This window comes from Bubalus kerabau, chromosome 7 (assembly GCF_029407905.1).
Source record: "Bubalus kerabau isolate K-KA32 ecotype Philippines breed swamp buffalo chromosome 7, PCC_UOA_SB_1v2, whole genome shotgun sequence".
In the NCBI taxonomy this organism is placed as follows: domain Eukaryota; kingdom Metazoa; phylum Chordata; class Mammalia; order Artiodactyla; family Bovidae; genus Bubalus; species Bubalus kerabau.
In genome coordinates, this window is record NC_073630.1 from 94,163,916 (window position 1) to 94,183,506 (window position 19,591).

Sequence of the window (19,591 nt, forward strand, 5' to 3'; positions counted from 1 at the left end):
AGCTCTGCTCTAATTCCTTTGGTGGAATGACTAATGAGAAGCACAATACACAAAAGCCATTCATAAGAGAGAGGGAAAAATAGAAGAAGTGGCAAAATAATCTACAAATGGTATATCTCCAAAAATGTGGGGCAGATCCATCACCTTGATGGATCCATAAAAGATAGTCACTGGTCCAGGAAGTCATGTCTGGATAGGGCTTTAGCTTGGTGCACGTGGGTATATGCAGTCATGTCCAACTCTTTGCGACCATATGGATTGTAGCCCACCAGGTTCCTCTCTCCATGGAATTCTCCAGGCAAGAATAATGGAGTGGGTTGCCATGCCCTCCTCCAGGGGATCTTCCTGACCCAGGGATCGAACCCAGGTCTCTTACATCTCCTGCATTGGCAGGCGGGCTCTTTACCACTGGCAATAGCTTGGTGCATAGGGCATCTCATTTAATTTTCTTAAAATTATGCAGACGAGTAGAACAGCTCTTCTTTCTGTATATAAAGGTGTATATAGCAGGTGAGCAGTGTATGAGTCGACAGGGTTAATAGCCCGCATTCAGACAGCCAGTAATGACAGAACCACACTTGAATCTACATCTCCTAGATCTGAAGCTCTTCCCAATGTGTTTAAGAGTCCCATTCATTTGTTCAAGTAGAAAACAATTTCTCAGTGGCCTGAAATAGTGAATGGGGCCCCTAATAACAATTTTAGTCACTTTTAACAAAAAGTCACTTTAACTAAGAGACAAGAGCCCAATTGATTCTTGCATTTCTGAGGTGAAATAAATCTGAAATATATACATTATTAGTCACCAGCTCACACAAAAAGCATGCTGTGCTCCAAAATAGTCATCTGTGGAAGCAATGTGGTTATTCTCATAAGGTTACATGCTCAAAGGGTTTTGTTTTGTTTAAGTTGCCCTAATAGTTGCCTTTGGAGCCAGATTCTAAACTACACAATAAAACATTCATGTTACTTTATAACTGTACCTGGTTATTTCTACAAGCAAAAAATAGTGTTACCTAACAGACTTGACCTTATTTTATATATCAAACCTGACTTTATCCTCTACAAAATCAGATTTACCAAGAATGAAAGCTGTGGGGTTTGTTTTTTTTTTAATGCTTTGATTTGATGGCGTCATTAAAATTAGCACATTTCCTACCAAGATGACCCTTTTGAACTGGACACTGATGTAGCTGTGTGGCTCTGGTTTATTAAAACATCAATTGCATCATCTTGTCATGATCTTTGATTAAGCATCCTAGCTCTTCCAATATCTTGCGAGTGCTAGAAAGACAAGCTAAAATGAACTAAAGAAGAAAATGGGACTTCAGGAGATTTTAAATCCACTTTGCCTGCAAACAGCAGCAGCAGTGGCAACAGATTGGTGGTATTCTTAAAAAGATAATCAAATATTACTGTGGCCTGTTTTCTGAACTCCAGGTCACCCAGAAGGTCTTAATAAATAGTGACCATTTACTCAACTTAGCCTAACCTGAGAAGTGTTTTGATAACAGAATGAATCCCCTGGGGTTTGTTGCAGAAAGATCTGAAATGAGCACCCTCCCTTCACCTTCTTGCTGTGCTTTGCTCTTTCCCAGGCAGCATCGCCGCCATCACGGTGACGGTCATTGCTGTGGTGTTACTGGTGTTTGGAGTTGCAGCGTATCTGAAGATCAGGTAAGACACACCTTCTTCTTCTTCATAAAGAATGGAATTCCAATTTGTCAGGCTCCAGGCTGAGCGCTGTTTTGCTGAGTACTTGTTTCTTGATAAGTGTCTTAGCTCTCAGAAATCTTGGCAGGGAAGTGAAAATGGCCAGCGGCTTGCACCCTGGACAGGAATAGATGGGACGGTATCTGAAAGCTGGCAAAGCAGAAGAAATCAGCAAATATACAGCATGATGATGTAATGGAAGGAGAATGAACCCAGAGTCAGGAGACTGGGGCCTTGGTCCTCTGCCCTTAAATCACATCATCACCCTGAGAAAGTCACCTGCCTCCTAAACCCACCTTGTCTTACCTGTGAAATGGAAGAGAAGTGGGGTGGGGGGGCTTGATGGTTCCTAAAAATTGATGCTCTGAACACTGCTGTGGAGGTGTGTACCCAGCCTGGAAGGAGGTTCTCACTGCTTCTAAATCAAAATGTTGAAAATACAAGGATGGTATAGTGTTTCCTATCAAACTGGTTTTTCTTTTTCCCCCTGAGATTTTATTCTTATATTTTGGGTTTTAAAGTAGCCTGTCTCTTATGAAAAGAGTCACTCAGTGGTAAAGAATCTGCCTGCCAAAGCAGGAGACATGGCTTTGATCCCCAGTCCGAGAAGATCCCCTGGAGAAGGAAATGGAAACCCACTCCAGTATTCTTGCCTAGGAAATCCCATGGACTGAGGAGCCTGGTGGGCTACAGTTCATAGGGTCACAAAGAGTAGGACAGACTTGGCAACTAAACAACAACAAAAACCAAAGAGAAAGTTGTAGTACTCTGTGAGTCTCCCACTTTTGTTGTCTGTAGGAGTGTTAAGTCACTTCAGTCATGTCCAACTCTTTGCGACCCCATGGACTGTAGCCTGCCCAGGCTCCTCTGTCCATGGGATTCTCCAGGCAAGAATACTGGAGAGAATTGCATTTTCTCTTCGAGGGGATTTTCCCGACCCAGGGATCAAACCCACATCTCTTATGCCTCCTACATTGGCAGGCAGGTTCTTTACCACCAGCACCACCTCGGAAGCCCCTATTAGCACTCTGTAAAATCCCAAACTCTCAAAGACCACATTTTTCACACTGCATGTCCTGCCAGCTGTTAGATGCCAAAAGGCAAGCAGCACTCTGCTTCACCAGTCTGTGCAGTGCCTGTAACAGGAACAGGAGGACACGTGCCACTGCGGTGAGCACAGCTGGTCCCTGACCCCCAGCACATTATCCTCCCAACAGCCGGGGCCTGGTTAGAATCAGGTCAGAATCTCCTCTGACCTGTCATTCCCTCCCTCAGACACCCCCAGTGGCCTCCCCCTCACCCCTAGAATTCAATTGACTCTTCAGCTTGTCCTGGTTTTCTTCATGGACGCACCCTGCCCATGCCTTCTTGCTCATCACACATTTCTCTCCCTGCTAACCAGTGAGCTGCAGTCACACTGGCTTTCTATCCAATTTTTAGGATACGCTAGGTTCCTTGACTCTCCAGGTCCTTGGTTCTTGTGTGTGTGTGTGTGTGTGTGAGAGAGAGAGAGAGAGAGAGAGAGAGACTGGCTTTTTTATTGGAGTATAATCGCTTTACAATCTTGTGTTAGTTTCTACTCTGTGGCAACATGAATTAGCTATTGTTCTTCAGTCTCTAAGTCATATCCAACTCTTTGCCACCTCATGGTCTCCAGCATGCCAGGCAGCCCTGCCCATGACCAACTCCTGGAGTTTACTCAAACTCATGTCCATTGAGTTAGTGATGCCATCCAACCATCTCATCCTCTGTTGTCCCCTTCTCCTCCAGCCTTCAATCTTTCCCAGCATCAGGGTCTTTTCCAGTGAGTCAGCTCTTCGCATCAGGTGGCCAAAGTATTGGAGCTTAGGCTTCAGCATCAGTCCTTCCAGTGATATTCAGGGTTAATTTCCTTTAGGATTGACTGATTTGATCTCCTTTCAGTCCAAGGGACTCTCGAGTCTTCTCCAGCTCCAGTCCGAAAGCATCAATTCTTAGGTGCTCAGCCTATGTATACATATATTCCCTCCCTCTGGAGCCTCTCTCCCACCCCACTGCCATCCCACCCCTCTAGGTCATCACAGAGCACTGGGCTGAGCTCCTTGTGTTACATAGCAGCTTCCCAGCGGTTATCTCTTTTTACACACAATAGTGTGTATATGTGTCAGTGCTACTTTCTCAGTTTGTCCCATCCTCTCCTTCCCTGCCTGCACCCGCGTGTCCATTCTTCTCATCTCCGTCTATCCCTGCCCAGCAAATGGGTTCATCAGTAGCATTTGTCTTGTTGGACCCTCTCCCTGAAATGCTTTTCTTCTAGTTCTTCCTCATACACGGCTTTCAAGTGACATCCTCTAGGAGAGGTTCCTCCTCTTGGTTTGGTGCCCTTGTTATTTCTTCTCCTAGTGTCTCAGTTAATTTCATCCTGGCGATAATCACTATCTATGATTTCATTTGTTTTTTTATGTTTGTTTGAGTGTCTATTGTCTCTTTTCCCCACAAAACTGTAAGCTGCGTGAGGATCCTGGCTTCATCTGTGAGCATTTTGCTGGCACAAAGAAGATGCTTCATACACTGAGTAAATGAACAACCAAATGTAAGAACACGCAAGCACACAGGCACAGTGGTGCACACAGGTGTGCTCCTGGTTTTTGGTTTTTTTTTTCATCACTGCTGTGCTTCTTTCTCAAGGGGCACGTCTGGTCCCCCACACAGAGCTCATATATTTAGTGTCTCATCTGTAACCACACCTCCCCTCTGCTGCCTCCCATCTCTTCCAGTCACCCCAGCCCAGCCCAGTGCCCACAGGGGAGCCCTCCCCCCACTCCCCTTTTATCTCCCTCTATCTTTTGTTCTACACAGGAACCAAATCAATCTAATGACGGTGTCAAGTATCAGAGTGCCTTGTAATATCACCCTTATCTCAGGTACAATGAACAGGAAAGAAACATTTCAAAGAGAAACTGGAATTAAAGTGTCAGCATTATCTGTGTCTAAAGCCTTTATGAAAGGTTTCGGGGGTCTTCAGATTTTTTTTTTTAATTATCTTTCTCTTCATTAAGTCTGTATTTCCTTGAGCATCAAACAGTTTTATGAATTATATCTTACTCAGTGTTACCCTTTTCTGCCTGGCTTAATTACTAGTTTATCACCGTAGAAACACTGCATTTTAATTACGAGTTATATTGGCTTTTATGAACCTTTCTGGGTACCTCATTCCCACTTTGTAACAGAGCTTCTCTTTGTGTTTGGGAGATTCAGGGTGGGATTCAAAAAAAGGAACTTACAGAGAAACTTTGGAGTCATTTTGGAATCACCAATGGTGAGTTCCAAAGGGCTCTGTCACCAAAAGGAACACCCACAGTGTGGGTGTGGTGGTACAAAATAGAAACATTTCCCTCTCTCCACACAAAAATAATGTTGAAATAACCTCAGGGCTGTTGTTCTTGACCCCAGGCAAGAATTCAAGTTCACCACCTGAAGCGTCCCACTGACCACAGACAGGCAGACTAGAACAGTGACTAAGAATTGAGATTCCACTGGGGATCAGGGGGATGTCAGTTTCTGTCCCAGCCCTCGCGTTTTCTAGCAGGTTCTATTAATACCATCACCGTGGCATGTAACAGAGATTCACTAACCTTGACGTCCCTCCTCTTTAAGATGATGTGGTGGTTTAGTCACTAAGTCGTAGCTGACTCTTGCGACCCCATGGAGCCTGCCAGGCTCCTCTGTTGATGGGATTCTCTAGGCAAGAATACTGGAGTGGGTAGCCGTTCCCTTTCACAGGGGATCTTCCCAACCCAGGGACCAAACCAGGGTCTCCTGCATTGCAGGCGGATTCTTTACCAACTGAGCCACCAGGGAAGCCCCTTTAAGATGAGCACAGTAGCTTTAACTATTTGATAGCATCATTTGGAGGAAGATGGACGCTGCTTCCCAAGTACATAGTTCTGCCACCACCACCACCATCTCTGTCGTCATGATCAAAGTTACTGGAAGGAACCCCAGTAAGAGGGTTGCTCCATAGTTACTGAGCGTTAGCCATGTGCCAGGCACTCTTTTAAACCCTGGGGTGTCATATCAGTGATAAGACACAGTTCTGCCATCTCAGAACTTAATGCGTTTGGAAAAGTTAGCGGGCCATTTAAATTGGTTCTAATGAGTGCTGATTAACATTGTATAACATTTTATTTTAAAAATTTAAGATATATTTTTTTCTCCACGCTTTCTCCACATAATAAATTCAGTGCATGACTGAAAGGAACTAGTCGTTGTTTCTCTTCCCCATTGTGTAGATCCTCCTCTTAATGTAGAAAGGCCCCCAGTGGTGTGAGTATAAGAGTGTTCATTATTTTTGGCACTACAAACTTAAGGATGGATAAAGTGATCAGACCCCTGTTTGGAAACCCCCTAAGGAAAACCCCTTTCTGCTGCTATGTTAATTATTTTGGAAAATTGATAGCATAAGGAGGTTAATAGCACTCATAAATCTTAAGGTTGTGCTAAAACCCCTTCAAGTGTCACTCTGCCAGATTCTTGGAAAGCCCCACTAATCATTAAGAGGCTTCCCAGGTGGCACTAGTGGTGAAGAACCCGCCTGTCAATGCGGGAGACACAGGTTCGATCACTGGGCCAGGCAGAACCCCTGGAGGAGGAAATGGCAACCCACTCCAGTATGCTTGTCTGGAGAATCCCACAGATAGAGGAGCCTGGTGGGCCACTGTCCATAGGGTCACACAGGGTTGGACACAACTGAAGCGACTTAGCACACGCACTAATCATTCATCAAAAATACATTTGGCTCCGTTGTCAAGTGTGCATACATGCATGTGTGTGTTTACGCATACCTAAGATTAAGTTTGGCCTTGGCTGGAATTTCTTCCATTCCTATTGTCCCAGATTTCTGAGAACAGTAAAATGATAAGAAGTATGTTGTCTGTGGTTTTTCAGCTCACTTAGCCAGAGCAGCAGGTGACTGAAATCACAGCCCTTGGGGGAGCCATTAGCGTCTGGCCTGGGCTATAGCCTGGCCCAGCTAATTTCCGGGCCAATGCAGAAGAAGAGTCTATTTGAAAGGGCAGCCTCATCACCAGAAAAAGGGCCTCTTCCTCCTGGAGAGCTCTGTGAACCAGTGGCTTGAGAGTTTCACCTCTTAGCCAAATTCTAACTCCCTCTGAAGATGTTGAGTAAACTGATCAGCCATCCGTTTTCACACTCCGCTCTTTAGGAATCCACGACCCCTAGTTTTGTCTCATTATCTTCTGTCTGAAGGACCTCATCTCTCCGTAACCTAAGCCATGTTTAGATTCAGCTAATAAAAATGAAAAGCCCAGAACCTTCCAACTCTCTTTACTACTATCCGCCCATGCATTGTAGCCGGCAGGAGTATGGAGTGGAAGGAGGAACATGGGCTTTGCAATCAGGTTCGATCCTGACCCTTCTACTTACTATTTAGGTGGCCTTGGGCAAATTATAATCTCCCTGATCCTTCATTTCTTCACCTGAAAACATAGAGCTGATAACACCTATCTTTCAAGGTTGTCTTGTAGAGGAAATGGAGGAATGAATATAGGCAACCTGGAAAGACTGTATTACATGGTGGTTAAGAACACGGACTCTAAGGCAAGTTTACTAATCACTCTGTGCTCAGCTTCTTCCCTTATGAAAGGGGACTAGAACACGAATACCTAACTCAGGCTTGTTATGAGGATTAAATTATGATACAGACAAACATTCAGGCCCCAGGGTTGAAGTGAAGGCCATGGTAGGCTCAATACTGTCATCCTTGTAATCGTCATCACGTGCTTCCTGCTTAGTTGCTAAGTAAAATGGTAGCCACCAACTGCCCCATTCTCTAGGCATCGGGGATCCAAAGGAGAGTAGAGAGGAGAGGAGGAGGAAGATGGCACAGCAGCTCAGTTTTCTAATCACATGTTGATGTGACGACTTCCATGTCCCATCCTGGCAATTTCAGTGGAGCTTTGTCTAAATGCCTGTGGAGTGGCATCCTCGTGCTGCATTAATAGAAACTCTCTCTGCGAAGTCTTTATTCCAGGGCTTGTTTGCAACTTTAAAAGAAAGCAAAAGCCCTGCCTGCCTCTAGCAGAAGGGTGTCTTTAATTAATGATGATTGAAGAATGAGGTAAGTCGATTTTGTTTTTGTTTAAATTGGCTCAAAACTGTTCAGCCACGGGATAATCTCCCGGGCAGGAGACTGTATCTGTCATAGTACTGCGGATGCTGCTGTAATTAGGTGTGCTGGTAACCCAGACAGACAACACGGGCTGTTCCCGTCACAAAAATAACTGTGATCTTGATTTGTAGACACAACAGGGTCTGGCTTCTAAGACATCTGGTTAGAAGTAACCTGTTTTACTTTAAGTCTTCTGGTGATGACATTTTCTACAAACTGTATTCCTCCTGGCTGTTATTAGATTTAAAAAGCAGGCCCACAAGGAGCCAATCATGATGTCTAAGATCTTCTGGGGTTTGTTTGCTACACACTGGTCTTTTCAGACCAGCTTTTGGCATTCTGTAGGTCTAGTTGACTTGATTCTCTAACTCAGTGGTTCTCAAATTTCAACGTGCATGAGAGCCAATGGGCAAGCTTATTGAAAACACAGTTTCCTGGGTCTCAGCTCCTTAGGTTCCGACTGTGTGTCAGGGTGGGACCCGTACACTGGCAGCTCTCAACAGTTCACGAGTGATGCCAAAGCTGCTGGTCCAAGGACCAGACTTTAAGTAACCTCACTCTACTTTCACCTCCCAACACTCTAAAAACACTGGGCTCTAACGTTTCCCGGGTATGATCTTCTATTGTTTCATGCCTCTGTTTTTATGAACATGCCGATCTCTGACTAGAGGTGTTTGGTTCACTTTTTTTTTAATTCAAGCATAATTGCTTTACAATGTTGTGTTAGTTTCTGCTGTATAACTATCAGCTATATGTATACATATATCCCCTCTCTCTTGGACACCCACCCCCACCTCTCTGGTCATCACAGAGCATGGAGCAGAGATCCCTGCACTTTAAAGCAGCTTCCCACTAGCTATCTATTTGGCACATGGTAGTGTATATATGGTTGTCTGAGGAGGCCTTACAAATAGTTGTGAAAAGAAGAGAAGCGAAAGGCAAAGGAGAAAAGGAAAGATATACCCATTTGAATACAGAGTTCCAAAGAATAGCAAGGAGAGATAAGAAAGCCTTCCTCAGTGATCAGTGCAAAGAAATAGAGGAAAACAATAGAATGGGGAAGACTAGAGATCTCTTCAAGAAAATTAGAGATACCAAGGGAACATTTCATGCAAAGATGGGCACAATAAAGGACAGAAATGGTATGGACCTAACAGAAGCAGAAGATATTAAGAAGAGGTGGCAAGAATACACAGAAGAACTATACAAAAAAGATCTTCATGACCCAGATAATAACAATGGTGTGATCACTCACCTAGAGCCAGACATCCTGGAATGCAAAGTCAAGTGGGCCCTAGGAAACATCACTATGAACAAAGCTAGTGGATGTGATAGAATTCCAGTTGAGCTATTTCAAATGATGATGCTGTGAAAGTGCTGCACTCAATATACCAGCAAATTTGGAAAACTCAGCAGTGGCCACAGGACTGGAAAAGGCCAGTTTTCATTTCAATCCCAAAGAAAGGCAATGCCAAAGAATGCTCAAACTATTGCATAATTGCACTCATCTCACACACTAGCAAAGTAATGCTCAAAATTCTCCAAGCTAGTCTTCAGCAGTACGTGAACCATGAACTTCCAGATGTTCAAGCTGGGTTAAGAAAAGGTAGAGGAACCAGAGATCAAATTGCCAACATCTGTTGGATCATCAAAAAAGCAAGAGAGTTCCAGAAAAAATCTACTTTTGCTTTATTGAATATGCCAAAGTGTTTGACTGTGTGGATCACAATAAACTGTGGAAAATTCTGAAAGAGATGGGAATACCAGACCACCTGACCTGCCTCCTGAGAAATCTGTAGGCAGATCAGGAAGCAACAGTTAGAACTGGACATGGAACAACGGACTGGTTCCAAATTGGGAAAGGAGAACATCAAGGCTGTATATTGTCACCCTGTTTATTTAACTTATATGCAGAGTACATCATGAGAAAGGTAGGGCTGAATGAAGCACGAGCTGGAATCAAGATTGCCAGGAGAAGATCAATAACCTCAGATATGCAGATGACACCACCCTTATGGCAGAAAGTGAAGAGGAACTAAAGAGCTTCTTGATGAAAGTGAAAGAGGAGAGTGAAAAAGTTGGCTTGAAACTCAACATTCAGAAAACTAAGATCATGGCATCTGGTCCCATCACTTCATGGCAAATAGATGGGAAACAATGCAAACAGTGACAGAGATCCTTGTGCTTAACAGCACAATTTTGGGGGGGCTCCAAAATCACTGCGGATGGTGGCTGCAGCCATGAAATTAGAAGATGCTTGCTCCTTGGAAGGAAAGCTATAACCAACCTAGATAGCATATTAAAAAGCAGAGACGTTACTTTGCCAACAAAGGTCCATCTAGTCAAGGCTATGGTCTTTCCAGTGGTCATGTATGGATGTGAGAGTTGGACTATAAAGAAAGCTGAGTGCCGAAGAATTGATGCTTTTGAACTGTGTTGTTGGAGAAGACTCTTGAGAGTCCCTTGGACTGCAAGGAGATCCAACCAGTCCATCCTAAAGGAAATCAGTCCTGAATGTTCATTGGAAAGACTGATGTTGAAGCTGAAACTCCAATACTTTGGCCACCTAATGTGAAGAGCTGACTCATTTGAAAAGGCCCTGATTCTGGGAAAGATTGAAGGCAGGAGGAGAAGGGGATGACAGAGGATGAGATGGTTGGATGGCATCACCGACTCAATGGACATGAGTTTGAGTAAACTCTGGGAGTTGGTGGTGGACAGAGAGGCCTGGCATGCTGCAGTCCATGGGGTCACAACAAGTCGGACATGACAGAGCAACTGAACTGAGTATTTGGACCTTTGTTGGCAAAATAATGTCTCTGTGTTTTAAAATGCTGTCTAGATTTGTCATAGCTTTCCTTCCAAGGAGCAAATATTTAATTTCATGGCTACAAGCTCCACAGTGATTTTGGAGCCCAATAAAGTAAAATCTGCCACTGCTTCCATTTTTTCCCCATCTATTTGCCATGAAGTGATGGGACAGGATGCCATGATCTTAGTTTTTTTAATGTTGAGTTTCAAGCCAACTTTTTCACTCTCCTCTTTCACTTTCATCAAGAGGCTGTTTAGTTCCTTTTCACTTTCTACTATTAGAGTGGTATCATATGTTTATCTGAGGTTGTTGATATTTATCCCAGCAGTCTTTATTCCAGCTTGTGAGTCATCCAGCCATGCATTTTGCATTATGTACTCTGCATAGATGTTAAATAAAAAGGGTGACAATCTACAGCCTTGTTGTACTCCTTCCCCGATTTTGAATCAGTCAGTTGTTCTATGTCCAGTTCTAACTGTTGCTTCTTGACCCACATATAGGTTTCCAGGAGACAGTAAGGTGGTCTGGTTTTCCCATCTGTTTAAGAATTTTCTACAGTTTGCTGCAATCCACATAGTCAAAAGCTTTAGCATAGTCACTAAAGAAGTAGATGTTTTTCTGGAATTCTCTTGCTTTCTCAATGACCCAGTGAATGTTGGCAATTTGATCTCTGGTTACTCTGCCTTTTCTAAACCCAGCTTGTATATCTGGAAGTTCTCAGTTCACATACTGCTGAAGCCTACCTAGAAGGATTTTTAGCAAAACCTTGCTAGCATGTGAAATAAGCACAATTGCACAGTAGTTTGAACATTCTTTGGCATTGCCCTTCTATGGGATTAGAATGAAAACTGACCTTTTCCAGTCCTGTGGCAACTACTGAGTTTTTCAAATTTGCTGACATATTGAGTGCAGCAGTTTAGCTGCATCATCTTTTAGGATTTTAAATAGCTCAGCTGAAATTCCATCACTTCCACTAGCTTTGTTCCTAGTAATGCTTCCTAAGGCCCACTTCCTAAGGTCCAGAATGTCTGGCTTTAGGTGAGTGATCACATTATCATGATTTTGTGGGTCATTAAGATCTTTTTTGTGCAGTTATTCTGTGTATAATTGCCACCTGTACTTAATTTCTTCTGCTTCTGTTAGGTCCATACTATTTCTATCCAATAAAGGATCTTTGCATGAAATGTTCCCTTGATCTCCAATTTTCTTGAAAGATCTCTAGTCTTTCCCATTCTGTTGTTTTCCTCTATTTCTTTGCATTGTTCGTTTCAGAAGACTTTCTTACCTCTCCTTGCTATATTCTGGAACTGAACTCGGCAATTCAGTTTTATATATTTTTCCCTTTCTTCCTTGCTCTTTACTTCTCTTCTTTCCTCAGCTATTTGCAAGCCTCCTCAGACAACGACTTTGCTTTCTTGCATTTCTTTTTCTTTGGGATGGCTTTGGTGACTGCCTCCTGTACAGTGTTATGACCATCTGTCCATGGTTCTTCAGGCACTCAGTGTATCAGATGTAATCCCTTAAATCTGTTCATCACCTCCATTGTATAATCATAAGGATTTGATTTAGGTCATACTTGAATGGCCTAGTGGTTTTTCCTCCTTTCTTCAATTTAAGTCTGAATTTTGCAAGAAGGAGTTCATGATCTGAGCCAGTTTTGTGTAGCAAAACAGTGTGGCACTCAGCTCCCAGTCTTGTTTCTGCTGACTGTATAGAATTTCTCTATCTTTGGCTACAAATGTAATTAATCTGATTTCTGTACTGACCATTTGGTGATGTCTATGTGTAGAGCCATCAGTTATGTTTTGGGAAGAGAGTGTTTTCTATGCCCAGCATGTTATCTTGATGAATCTCTGTTAGCCTTTGCCCTGCTTCATTTTGTACTGCAAGGCCAAACTTTCCTGTTTTTCCAGGTGTCTCTTGACTTCCTACTTTTGCATTCCAATCCCTTATGATGAAAAGGAGATCATTTTTGGTGTTAGTTATAGAAGGTTTTGTAGGTCTTCATAGAACTGGTCAACTTCAGCTTCTTCAGCATCCGTGGTTGGGACAAAGACTTAGATTATTGTGATGTTGAATGGTTTGCCTTGGAAAGGAACCAAGATCATTCTATCATTTTTGAGATTGCACCCAAGTACTGCATTTTGGACTCTTTTGTTAACCATGAGAGTTACTTCATTTCTTCTAAGGGATGCTCCCACTGGAACGAAAGCTCCCTTAGGACAGGAATTTCTGTCTCTTAGTTCACTAGAATAGCCTGGAATAAGGCCCCAGAATAAGGCCTGATCAATGGCAACTTTTCAATGAATAAGTGAAAGAAGCCAGGCAGGGAAATGAGAATCAGAAAGAAAAAAAAAAAGCCACAGACATAAACAAAGGAGGCAGTGACAGCTACACAAACTGGCTTTGCTAATGGATGGTGCGAGTCTAAAGCTTAATGGCTGATGGCTAATGAGCTGCAAGTTCAGTTATGTTCTCCCAGCACTAAGCCATATCTTATTCATATTTATAACTCTCCTTTTTAGCAGGGAATAAGCCCCAATGATTGAATGGCAAGATACACTTAACTAGGGACAAGAGGACCTTAGGAGGAATAGTAATAAGCAAAGTTGTAGACTTGCTGGAGACCTGGAGCTCACCCTTATAAAGGAGAAGGTGTTTTCTAAAATATGTTTGTCTCGACAAAGAATAAAGGTAAACACCTCATTCATTCTCAAAGACCATTGAGTTCCATTAAGTACTGATGCTATAGCTATCTTAAAATAGGTATGTTTTCACTGTTGTGGGAAAGGCTTCAAACCACAAGCATCACCACTACATTTAGCGGTTGTCACCAAGAAGGCATCACTGACCAATTGGGGTGAGGGGAGAGGGAGTGGGGACTGCTGCTTTGTTAGAGCAAAGCCACTTGAGAAGAAAGCAATGAGGCAAGAGCTTCACATAAATCATATCCCATTTTGTCCCCTTGGGTTCTGTTTTTAGCTAACTAAACCATCTGATACAGTAGAACAACAATGACAAGAAGCATAGTGTCATTGATTTACAGGGGCTGTGAGCTCATGCTGAATGCTTTGAAACCATGTCATTGCATAGGAGAAATTCTAATTTTCTTTCCTCTTCTAATCTTTAGGGGCAAAACTGTGGCTTTGGCCCTCTGTGTTCCCTTTTTTTTTTTTTTTTGAGTATAATTGCTTTACAATGTTGTATTGATTTCTGTTGCACAACAAAGTGAATCAGCTATATGTATACATACTTCCCCTTCCTCTTGAGCCTCCCCCTCACCCTCCCCCCATCCCATCTCTCTAAGTCATCACAGAGCACCGAGCTGAGCTCCCTATGCTATACAGCAGCTTCCAGACATTCTACTGTCTCAGTTTGATACCCCCTCTCCTCCCCACGCCCTCCCCCACCACAAGTCTCTATGTCTGCATCTGCTAAAGTCTCTATTCCTGCCCTGCTAAAATAGGCTCAACAGTACCATTTTTCTACATTCCGTATATGTGCAAATTGCCACAGGCCATACTAATCCCAGTAGTAAACAATCCCCCTCAAGGCAGGAGACACAGGACATGTGGGTTCAATCTCTGGGTCAGGAAGATTCTCTGGAGGAGGAAATGGCAACCCACTCTAGTATTCTTGCCAGGAAAATTCCATAGACAGAAGAGCCTGGCAGGCTACAGTCCATGGGGTCGCAGAGTTGGATGCGACTAAGTGACTGGGCACATACTAATCCCTGCTGGTATTGACCAAGGAAACTGTGTATTTTCTCTGTGTCCTGTTTATATGCTACACTGGATCTAAGCAGTGATCATTAAGTATTTATAAAAGTATCATTGTGTTAAGAGCAACATATCAGACATTCATAAAATTAGAAGCAAAGTAAGTCATAATCTGCCCCCCGGGAGGTTTACCATCTAAGGGAGCCAGTGCACAGCAAATGAAATCCTTAGCTGTGCTGGCTGCCTGCCGGTCTTTATGAAGCAATGGAGTAAACAAAACTGCCTTGACCTGACGATGATGTCATTCGTACAGAGGGCTCTTCAGTTTGAAATTAGATCAGCCGCCTTGCAGTACAGAACCAACTGACCTTAGTTTTAGTAGCAGCCCTCCCATGACATCATAGAAACAGCCTTTCAGATCCCTGGAGCTAAGCCCCATCTTCCTAATCTTGAGAGTGGGAGTTTTTTCACCACTTCAGGCTCCACAAATGTCAATCTGGAAAAGTCCCCCATTTCCATCTAAAACATGTCATGATTTAAGACCTGGAGAGCTAGTTGAAAGTGATCATTAATGATACTCTACTTATCTCACAGACATGTACACACACACAAATACACACACAAAACGATGTGTTTGTCTTCCTCTTTCTGCAGCATTACAGAATTTATCCAAACCTGGCTTGAATTCCAGCTCACCCAATTCTTCTTGTTTAGGCCCATAATAAAACATGCCCTTTGGGTTCGGTGGGGCTTCTCTGGCGGCTCAGATGGTAGAATATCTGTCTGCAATGCAGGAGACCTGGGTTTGATCCATGGGTCAAGAAGATCCCCTAGAGAAGGGCATAGATACCCACTCCAGTATTCTTGCCTGGAGAGTCCTATGGACAGGGGAACCTGACAGGCTACAGTCCATGGGGTCACAAGAGTCGGACACGACTGAGCAACTACAGTACTACAGGTTCAGTACATTCCCAAGTCCGTTTTATCTCTCTTACATTGCTTTCCTCATTTTTGTTCAACTCACAGTTCATTCAAATGAGAAGACAAAGAAAAATGAAAGCTGCATTTTTTCCATTATTTTACTAGTGTGTGTGTGTGTGTGTGTGTGTGTGTGTGTGTATGTAGTAGTAGACATCTCTTACAACACAAGAGGTTCAGGTATAGCTCTGATCAATAGTCTTGCCTGCAATAACCACAAACAATAAGACCTGATGCCCAGAAGATTTTTTAATCCTCTAACCCAACTCCAGCGTGGTAATAATTTTGTTTAATTATAATATAAGAAGCTGGTTTTATAACCATGCCTGGGGCGTAGTTTCAGGAGTTCCTGGTGAAAGTGAAGGAGGTTCAGTTTTCACTCAGTAAACTTTTTTATTCTTTGCAGATCTACCATGAGTTCCTATATGTTTCATTATAATAAAAATTGAAAAGCAATGTTAGCCAACATTTATTGTGCCTTTACTATGTGCCAGGTCTTTTATATGCATTACCTCATTTAATCCACCCAAAAATTCTAATGCAATTTATTTTGTTTCTCCATTTTATAGATGAAGAAATATGGGGTTAAAAATATAGTCTAGGATGTACATCTATAGGTCCAACTGATATCTTATGAGAATAAAATTATATGATAGATATAAAAATACTGTGAGAAGTTTAATTACCATGCATAGGTGAAGCAGGAGAATTCTATCAATAAGAGAATGTGTTTTTTGGGTACTTGTTGGCCAGGCTTGCCACAGTAAATCATGCTGAAATTTAGGCCCAGTGCCAATCTTATAAGGGCTTCCCCGGTGACTCAGTGATAAAGAATCCACCTGCCAATGTAGGAGATGCAGGCTGAATCCCAGGGTCAGGAAGATCCCCTGGGGGAGGAAATGGCAACCCACTCCAGTATTCTTGCCTGGGAAATCTCATTGACAGAGGAGTCATGTGGGCAGGCTGCTGTCCTTTAGAGCACAAGGAGTCAGGATGCACCAGTCTTGTAATCCCTAGGTTTTTACTTATTCATTCCATAGCTTCCATTTCTCAACCATCCAATTAAAGGCTCTGATTGGACATCAACAATCTGGTTCTTTTCAAGATCATCTCTTCTCAAATACCGACAGATATAAGCAAGTTTAAAAGAGTGACAGCAATTATTTTAGCAACAGAGAGAAGTATAAAACAAATGCTTTTTGTGCCTCTGGGGCTGTATTTTCATTTTGTTTAATTTTCATATTTAGGTGAGAAAGAAATTAGGGGGGTATGTTTGTCTGTACTATATATATAGCATTCCTGATTTCCAGTGGCAAGGTGTAAAAATTCACAAGCTAGCCTGAATCTCAGAGGCACCAGAGTCTCATTTTGTAATATTCTGTCAGTCCTGCCATTAGTTTTAGTCTTAAAATGCCATAATCCTTTCCAGGAAGCTCCCATCTTGTGAACAGATTGAATTTTCAGGATTTTTTTTTTTTCCAATCACTGTTTCTTCCATAAACATTTGTTGAGGACTTACTATTTATTGAGGATTTACTCTTCTAGGTGCTGGAATTAGAGTTAAGAACAAATAAATCAGGCAAATAATCCATACATGAAGTCTAATTAGAGGAGAGAGGCAATAATAGTATAAATAAGTAAATTATATGGTATGTTAGAAGGTGATGAGTACTATGAGAAAAATTAAGCAGGGAGTCCTGTGGGATGGGAGTTGCAAGTTTAAATAGATTTTCTAAGGAAGGCTGCCTTGAGAAGGTAACATTTGTGCAGACTTGAAGGAAATGAAAAGAACTATGTGGAAAGCTGGAGGGAAAATGTTCCAAGATGAGGGGACAGTAAGTGCAAAGGCCCTGAAGCACGTGTGTCAGGCATGAGCAGAAAAAGCAAGAGGTGCTGGCATAGTAGCTAATGTGCTCAGAGAGGTAATAACAAGAGCCAGACCCTGTAGGGCTTTACAGACTATCGTGGTGACTTTGGCTTTTACTCTGTGTGGAATGAGGAGCTGCTCAATGGTTTTAAATGGAAGAATGATAATCTGATTTCAGTGTCTTTTAGAAACAATATTAATTGTGGAACAGGTTCCCGGGATGACCCAGCAAAGCCTGATAAGTGCATATTGCCACTGAACTCAGGTGCTAATCAAACTCTAAGAAGCTGAGTTCAGAGCACTGGGTCCAGATCCCAGAGGTAGGGACTCAACTCATAGCTCAGTTGGGTGACTTTGGGTGTGTCCGTTAACATCTCTGAGCCCTAGTTTCCTCATTGAAGAAGTAAGGATAAGCAATACTGGACCATGGCTTTATTTTGAGGCTCACATGCCTATGGAACATAGAAAAACTCTGTAGATGATGATAAAACATGATATGAAGTTCAGGGGGGTGGTGAGAGTATCAGTGGGTCTGGTTCTGTCATTATCATTTCAGGGAAAATGAAGTCCAGAACCTAAGCCAAAATGCCAGGAATGCAACCTTTGCTTTCCCCTTACTTCTTATTAAGTAGCCTTGGAAATGGAGCCTCTTCCTTCTCCAGCACCAGAGGTCAATGAGAGAGACAATGGCCCAGCAGACCTCAATAGAAGGTGCCAGTAGGGCTCCCAGTGGATCAGTCATAACTTACAGGGAGTTTGCAGACTGGGGCCTCCCTGCTTGATGGATCTGCTGCCAAGAGTTTGTCCTGTGAAGAATCACATCTTCCCTTCCCCTTCAGGCCCCAGGGCACGGGGCTCTCCGTAACATGGGCAACTTCAAATAACCACAGCCTCTTCTCCTTCCCACCAGGCATTCCTCCTACGGAAGGCTCTTGGACGACCACGACTACGGGTCCTGGGGAAACTACAACAACCCTCTGTATGATGACTCCTAACAAAAGAACGTGGCCAGGATGAGGAATAACTGTCTTTATTTATCAGTGCTTATCCAGTAGAATTAATAACAAGTACCTGAGGCGCCTTGAGCGACAATCCTGTTTTGTTGGTTTGGTTGTTTTGTTTTCTTCCTCCCTCTCCTCTGGCTGCTACAACTTCTCCTTTCTGGTACCAAAAAACAAAAAACAAAATTATTTAAAAGTGAGTGGAGTCTGATATGCAGCGGACATGGGCCAACCCTGAGCCATCCAGGCTGGATGCCACAGTGGTGACGTCTGTACCTAGCGGGGGTCCCACCGAGAGAAGAACCAGGAAGAGGGATGGATCAAGTTGTGTCGTCAGGGGTTACTTTTAGGGGAACTTTCTGTGTGTGGTATTTCTTAAACTTTTCTTTATGAAATTACATTAAATCTTGATGAGGGGAAAGGCTATGAGTGCTGGGAGGAGTTCGCCCTACAGGTAAGGAAGGTAAGGGGTTTCTCAGATTCCTTTTTAATCTTGGTTTATCTGGTTGTGTCTGATCGGATACCTGCTTGGCTCTGCAAGCTGGAGGCCAGCTTCTTAGATGCCTAATTAGGGAAAGAGAAAGCAAGAAGGTGCCTTGGAGGGGACCAGCCAGCCGAGTACTACTACAGAGTGGTAAACTGCTGTCGGATCTCAGCGTGCCAGCCCCCCAGCCGCCCCTCCAGGCCATCTGTGTCTGCTAAGGATGCCCGGTTATCTAGCCATCCGCAGCTGGGACCCCAGCCCACAAGCTTTCAGTGGAGTTGCGGTTCCACAGGAGAAGGCTGTGCAATGAGTTTAGTTGTAGGAGACAAAGGGAGAGGTGTGTGGAGTGAGTGTAGAGTCGGACGGGGGAGGGGGGGTTGTGGAGGAGGGTGGGAGGGAAGAGGGGCAACATGCATTGAATACCTCATTAAGGAAGGTAGGATCAGCCCCCAGTGACTGTCAGAGGCATCCACTGCATGGAGGAACCTGTAGAATCCTTGCTTTCTACCCACAAAGCAACTGGTTCACTGCCTTACTGTCTGTTGGATAATGGCTGTAAACTTTTTTTTTTAAATTTTTTAAAAGCTCTAGTTTTTCTGCAATTACTCAGTGAGCCTTTTCCATAGGAAATAGATACCGTGATTAATCCATTTATTTTTCCCAAATGCTTACCTTGCTAATTCTGCCATTTAATAAATGAACACCCCTGGGTACACAGTTTTAAAATCCTGTGTCACAAATTTTGAGAAAGAACTGATTGTCTTTGCCGTCATCCATTTCCAGCTGTATTCTCAACAGCAGGTAATTTCACTCCACTGCCCCACTGGGAACATTTGAAAATACCTGGT

At 43.2% G+C, this 19,591-nt stretch overlaps 1 protein-coding gene across 1 annotated transcript in view; it reads left to right on the forward strand.

Annotated features, from left to right (window-relative positions):
• Positions 1–19,101, forward strand: part of PARM1 (prostate androgen-regulated mucin-like protein 1) — a 124,395-nt gene extending 105,294 nt beyond the window's left edge. The window contains exons 3-4 of the mRNA XM_055588800.1: positions 1,599–1,677; positions 18,169–19,101. Of these exons, the coding sequence (XP_055444775.1) occupies positions 1,599–1,677; positions 18,169–18,253 (164 nt within the window). The 3' untranslated portion in view covers positions 18,254–19,101. The remainder of the gene's footprint in view (positions 1–1,598; positions 1,678–18,168) is intronic.
• Positions 19,102–19,591: the final 490 nt, after the last annotated feature.